Source organism: Eucalyptus grandis, chromosome 3, assembly GCF_016545825.1.
Source record: "Eucalyptus grandis isolate ANBG69807.140 chromosome 3, ASM1654582v1, whole genome shotgun sequence".
Classification (NCBI taxonomy): Eukaryota; Viridiplantae; Streptophyta; class Magnoliopsida; order Myrtales; family Myrtaceae; genus Eucalyptus; species Eucalyptus grandis.
In genome coordinates, this window is record NC_052614.1 from 30,636,832 (window position 1) to 30,643,851 (window position 7,020).

Genomic DNA, 7,020 nt, shown 5'->3' on the forward strand with positions numbered 1-7,020 from the left:
TTCCAAGTACTCACCCCTATTTCTTTTACAAGAACTTAGAATCATGGCTATTGTGTATTTTGGTTGTCCTATAAAGATATATACCACTACTACGGATGTGGTAGATGTAGAAACTAATATTACTTATTGTAAAGTGTCATCCGTTGTATGGATAGAAAGGGGCCTAACTGAGCTTGTCCCAATGCACTTCGAAGCCTAGTATATGAGGTACGAGGACATAAGGATAGGGCCTCTCCACGGGTTTAACAATCCGAACCTGAATCTCATTGATATGGATGAACCATCTGAGGCTTCAAACTAAGATAGGCGCATTGGCCCTATGTAATAGAAGAAGGGTTTCCAATTTTGGTTAGTACCCACTGTAATGGAGATAGGGATACCGCAAGCCACTTTTGTATGTAAGATAAGCTTGTAATCACCACTACTCATGTAATATATGAATTATGTTAATGATGTTTGTATCTTACGTTCCCATCTTATTTGTGTCGGGGATTGTATGTTCACGCTTCTGCATGTGCATAAATAAGAAGCAAATGAATCCGAGACGGCGACAAAGCCTAGAATGGCACAAAGTAACCCACAGCTCAACCTCCGAGTATAGGGGATTGTCACAACATGTGTCGTATTTGGCTCATACTTTCTTAACATAGACACATGAAATACGTCATGTACCTTATCATTCTAGGCAATAAACCCGCTTCGATACCAAAAACTATAACGACCCCAACTCCATCCCAGGGTCTCGAGCGGCAGGGGTTATTTTCACAATGTCCCAGGCATGTTGCCGTCCTGTTTCTTTTATCTTTTCATTAAGTACATGTGGAAGCGTTACAAACAACACTAGGACAACAACAAGCAACTAGGAAAACAATCATTTACAAGTACACAATTACATTAATTACATTTACAAGCCCTTTTTTCACGGGCCATTATATTTACAACCACTATTTCTTCTATGTTCAAAAGGCTAGGGTAAAATTTAGCTCCTCTAGTGAGATTGTAACTCCTCCATGCCTATAATTTTGAAAAATAATAGGGTGAGTCATGGACTCAGTAAGTAAAAACCCCTAATTCTCTACTAGGATGACAACTCGTCATCAAATCTAGCGTCCCGAAAGGCAAGGTGATGACGCCTTTGTGGATGCAAATGATGAGGAAACTCTTGTGGTTAAGTACCCTTAAACCCAACATTCTCCCCAAGGTTGGGTCACGATTGTAGAAATCGAGGGATAATTCCTGACCCTCAATTGGATTTTTTAGCTGACCCAAAAAAATGAGGCTAGTGGCAACTCTTGTCTTATTTTCTAGGTTGTCTTAAACAACTAGATTGATTAACAAACCTGTTGTGAGGGGTACGAACCTTAGGTAAAGGTTTACGATCATGATTTAGCATACTCAAGATGGTGAAGTTGAAAGATAAAGTGATGCCATCTTTAGCAGATGCATATCTTGAGAGGGCTATCATGGTCATTGAAATGCCCTTGAACCCACCTTTACGTTCAGTTTCCTTTTGATCTTAAAACCATTGATCAAGATGTGTTGTGATGTTAAGGTAATGTCACAACACCTTCTATTGTCATGCGAGATACAAGCTTGGGATAACTTGTGACCATGTGCGAGGGAACTCACAAATGGTTCGTCTTAAAAGGCAAGGTGATGGTGTCTTTGTGGATGTGAACCGTGAGGAAACTTCCATGGTCAAGTACGCCTAAATCCAACATTTTCTCCCTTTTTCCCTGAGGGAGGCAGCGAGGTTGGGTCGCGACACCCACATCGAATGAGCACACAAAGAATGTGAGAGGAGTTGTGCATAAAAACCCACAAAGCCTTGCTCCAACCAAATCAGGCCTCTTGTGGCTTTTTGTCTAAATATTTGCATCTCAACAACATTTAGAAAAATCTTAATAATTAAGAGTTAAAATTATTAAAGAAATAAAATTAAAGTTTTCAAAATAATCAATCCGATCTAGGCGGATACATCCTTAGAACTGGGAATTGGATCAATTTCACCTGTCCCAATTTAGCGAATGGGGAACTGGACCGACCAAGAGACACACAAGCCTTCATAAAGGAGCTTTCCCTCGAAGAAACGATGAATCAGCTATTTGTGTTTTGCCATTCGTCGTTGTCCACCAGTGCTCACCATCATTGATCTTGGTGAAGTCAATTGAAGATAGGCAGGTCATTGCTCGATCCTGCTGAGGTTTAGAGTATTTTGTTTAGGCAATGAGTTCATGAAGAGTCTAGTCGAAGTTGAGATCATTTTACCATGAGTTATGGTCATTTCAAGGTTGACGCATCATGTTTTGGCCGAATTTAGTGTTAAAATATCTTCTGGGGTCTTAGTCAATAGTTCACACTATGTGTTCGATGATTTGCTTAAATGAATTGTAGAAACTTAGTTCGCAAAACCAAATTTCTGAGCTATATTGATGCGTGATTTCTTTGTGGATTGTAAAGAATATGCCTAATTACATGTTTTATTCCATTTTATGTCATGATCCATGTATTACTGAGTCGACATTGTCGCCGGAATCCATTCCCCTCTTTGGCGTTTTCCACAATTCAAAGCCGCTTTGGTTAGCTTTATATATCCTTCTCCTTGATCATCTGTGTATCTATTTAGTGTATGTAAATCGCCGTTATTTATTTGTGGCTAGAAAACGAGCATCGTTCAGAGGCAAGCTCGTTTCGATTGTCCTTGGTGATAAACTAGTTACGGTCGATGGTATGGCCGAGTGGGCCAGGTGTAGCGTCAATGCCGACACCTGTTGTTGACGACCAATGTAGGGTTACTGGTACAATTAGAGTTGCAGGCGAGGAGAGCGTTGAAGAAGAAGATGTAGGCAAGGGGATGAATAAATAAAATAAAATAGAAGAAAAAGAATAAAGAATAAAAATAATAAAAAAGGGAAAAAAAAAGCTTCAAAAGTTTAGGTTTAATCCGATGCGGGTCGAGTCCGAGTAAACAGATCGGCTTAGCGAGCCAGGTCGTGTTTACCGGCCTGTATTCCTTTTCCCAAATATAATAATAATAATAATAATAATAATAATAATAATAATAATAATAATAATAATAATAATAATAATAATAATAATAATAAATCACTTAAAAATCATAAAGTTCATGAAATTCATAAATATCACTAAAAAATATTAGAAAATCATAAAAATCATAAAAAAAACTATAAAAAAAGAGATTCAAAGAATCCATAAAATCATAAAATAAAAAATAAAAAAATTCAGGAAAAAAAATTTCAAAAAAAAAAAAAATTCTCGTATAGAAAAATTGGAATTCCTTAGAATTTTTGCTAGTTCTTTGAATAGTTTCCCTTAAAGTTTGGAAATATTAAAAAATTGAAATTCCAAAATTGAGCAAGCCTTTAGAGCTTTACAATAAGAGCTTTTAGATTACCATTTTCTTTTAGAGACAATATTGATTTACTTGTTCCACACCTTAATATCTTGAGCATTATTTTCACTTTTAGAACAGTTAGGAAAAATTCTAAAAGTCTTTGATAGGCTAACTAGACTTTTTGGTTTGCACATAATCGAATTAGGAATCGAAAGGGCATTAGTCTTAGAACTAATATAATTAAGTCCCCGTTTCAAGATCTCTAGTTGCACATGAAATGAGATTTTCTCCCGTACTTCATTAGGTTTTTAGTTGACCTAAATACGTTAGTGACGACTCATTACATTGAAATTTGTATAGAATTAATTGAATGAAAACCAAACGTTCAACATCGCGTAAGGTATGGGTTTGTAAGAACCTGAGTGAATTGAAGGTTATTGGCCCGAATTTGGTAATATCCCGAAATCTAGTTCAGTCCATACTGAGGGGTAGTCCACAAAAGTGGTAAGTAATATTCACGCTTTGAAATGAGCTTTATTTTGGGTTAGTTTAATCATCAATGTTGCTGAGCTGCGGAAGATCTAGGGGTTCACACGAATTTATAACCAAACCATGTCACTGTCCCCGATCTTTATTAATCTCTTAACAAAATAACTAGTTGCCAAAATAAATCTTTATTGTTCCTTCCGTGACTTGAGTAGACAAGTTGCTTGGCACAGCTGCCTTTGACTATTTAAAAGGTGTTTGGAGCATCTAGATATTCATTGTGGTTCTTTAATGCTTTTGTGGAACTAGATCTATTAATTTCCTAGGATTGGTTCGAAAGATGAACGGCATCATCAAATGATGTCTTTTAGCTGTCGGTACAATAAAAGTATAGTAAAGACATGGGTTATCAAGCTATACAAGCACTATCGTTCTATTTTTAATTCTTAACTGAAACTGGAGCTCAAAACTACCACATGACAGAAAAATTGTGCTGCAACCTTCTATCGCCTCTTTTCCCTGGTGGAAGTCCATGAAACCAAAATGATACAATGAAGTTCACTAAGAAAAATGAATATATCACCCAAAGAAAGAAAGCATCTATTTGTTATTAAGATCTTTGCTGTTCAAAAGTTTTTGAATAACTCAGGTTACAAGATATAGGAACAGCAATTGCCAAAAAGTGAAACCGAAAAACTTGTAGTAGGCATACAACATAGTCAACATGCTAAGACAGAAGAAAGTCTGCATTATTACGGAGCAAATCAAGCAAACTTTTCTGTTGGTATCATAGGAACATAACGTCAACCAGTCACGGGGGTTGCTATCAGGCAAAGAGGAGTCCTCTTGTGAGCCGAAAGGCCATAAGATTCTTCCATGTCAATATCATCGGCACTCATCCCTTCAGGTAGTTTCCAATTGAACCGATGAAGGAGATTTGCCATTGCAAGCTCAACTATCACAACACCAAAGTTTATGCCGGGGCATCCTCGCCTGCCAGAACCAAATGGCAGAAACCCATAGTTTTGTCCCTTAAAATCGATGGAGCTGTTCAAGAACCTCTCGGGCCTAAACTCCTCTGGGTTTTCCCAAGATTTTGGGTCTGTGGATATTGCTGTCACATTGATGAATGTAATAGTTCCTCTAGGAATGTCATATCCCCTTATCTTGCAATCCTCGATCGTCTCTCTTGGAATTAGAAGAGGGAGCGGTGGATGGAGTCTTAATGCCTCTTTGATGGCTGATCTTAGGTAGGTGAGTCCTAGAAGGTCAATCTCTTCAACCTGTAACTTTCCTTTTGCTGCTTCTCGAATCTCTTCTTGTGCTTTTCTCATCATAGTTGGATTGCGGACGAGTTCTGTCATTGTCCAGAGTATAGTGACCGCAGAGGCTTCTGATCCTCCATTGAACATGTTCTAAAACAAAATCCCAAGCAATTAGTCGCAATCTTTTCTTTTTTGATCTAGTATGTAATAGAGTGATACGGAAGTGAACAAAATGAAATATGTCGAACACTCAAGGCAAGAGGAACATACAGTTAATACTCCTTTAATTTGTTCCCTAGTGAGGGCAATCACTTGATTTGGATCCCTTTGTAACCGAAGCATCACGTCAACAAGATCTTCATGATCGGGTTTAGGCCTTTTAGGGTCTTGGTGCTCCTTGATCACTTCATCGTACAACTTGTCTAGCTCCCTGAAGTTCTTTTCCACCTTCGCCTCGAAGCCATTGAGCTTGTTAAACCAAGCCATCTGTGGGAATAGATCTGCAACACAAAAGCCACCTAAAAGCCTCTGTATCTCGCGGAGTGTCTCGTGAAATTCACTCTTCACTCCGCCACCTTCAGCCTGGTATTTGTTACCAAAAGCCACTCGGCACACGAGGTTGATAGTCAATAGAAGTGCCAGTTCACCAATATTGACAGGACCTGGAGAAGAAGTGATTGTATCGAGCATGAGCTTAACCTCTTCCTTCCTCACGGATTCAAACAACCGGACTCTCTCACTGCTTAGGAGTTCTTCGATCACTAATTTCCTGAGCTCTCTCCAAGAATCACCATAGGCGCTAAAAGCTACATCAGAAAAATTGTATGCTAACTTCTTTGCTGCAAAAAAGGGAGGTCTGCTGGAGAAAGCACGGTCGTGGACCTTGAATACTTCTCTAGCGACATCTTCGGATGAGATGACTAATGTGGGAACAAAGCCGAGTCGGAGAAACATGATCTCGCCATACTGTTTCGAGAGGCGTGTGACCGATCGGTGAGGCAAGGAGCCGAGCTGGTGTAAATTTCCAATGATCGGCAACTTCCTAGGACTGGGGGGGAGATTCCTAGATGCTTGTGTGTTCTTTTTTGTGTCAATCAAAAAGACTAGTAACAACGGTACCACAAGAGCACATATGAGGGCCACAATAAGCTGAACACCCATGGCTTGATCTCCTTGGAAAAAAATTATCAGAGATGAAAACAACGTGTGAAGAGGTTTCATCGGAGGTATGGTGATTAAATAGTCTTAAGTAGATGGAAGTGGGAGATATACATGAGCGAATAGGAAGCTTCGGATGTGTCGTTTCCACAATTCTATTTGCCATATTAAAGACTTTGGACTTTTCTGTTAGATCGGTAGACCAAAAGTTGAGATGTGGACAACTAGAGTGCCAGAACTTGGCATAAGAGGACATTTAGGCGCGCATGACAACTATTTTGTTCTAGAAATAGTTTAAACGAAATATATTTTTTTATTTCTATTTCTAGAACGACACAAAATTTCTTCCTTTCGAACGGCGGCGACGACGACCGACGACCTTTAATATAAAAAAATAAAATAAAAATGATTTAGTAACAAAAAATAATTAATAAAATAAAATAAATCATAAAAAATAAAATAAAAATATAATTTTATTTTAAAATAAAAATATCCTTAAAAATAAATTTATTTTATTTATTCTATTTTATTTTATTTTACGAATAAATTTATTTTAAAATGAATAAAAATAAAAATAAACAAATTATTTGGCAAAACACTCAAGGCAAATAAAAATAAATTTAATAAATTTATTTTTAATAAACTAAAAATAAAATGATAAATAAAAATAATTCATTTATTTTAATAAATTTATTTTTATTTTTAAATGAATAAAATGAATATATTTATTCTTATTTATTTTTATTTTTAATAAAA

The 7,020-nt window shown here is 37.1% G+C and overlaps 1 protein-coding gene across 1 annotated transcript; it reads right to left on the reverse strand.

The window, feature by feature from the left end:
- Positions 1-4,644: 4,644 nt before the first annotated feature.
- On the reverse strand, positions 4,645-6,267 carry LOC120291808 (cytochrome P450 71A9-like). The gene is made up of 2 exons (XM_039309548.1): positions 5,377-6,267; positions 4,645-5,256 (listed from the first exon to the last, which is right to left on the reverse strand). The coding sequence occupies exons 1-2, from the start codon at positions 6,265-6,267 to the stop codon at positions 4,645-4,647; spliced, it is 1,503 nt and encodes a 500-aa protein (XP_039165482.1).
- Between the last annotated feature and the right edge of the window lie 753 nt (positions 6,268-7,020).

Coding starts and splice junctions, on each gene's coding strand:
- LOC120291808 (XM_039309548.1), bottom strand. CDS start 6,267: ATGGGTGTTCAGCTTATTGTGGCCCTCATATGTGCTCTTGTGGTACCG. Junction 5,257..5,376: donor AAATTAAAGGAGTATTAACT/GTATGTTCCTCT, acceptor ATTTTGTTTTAG/AACATGTTCAATGGAGGATC.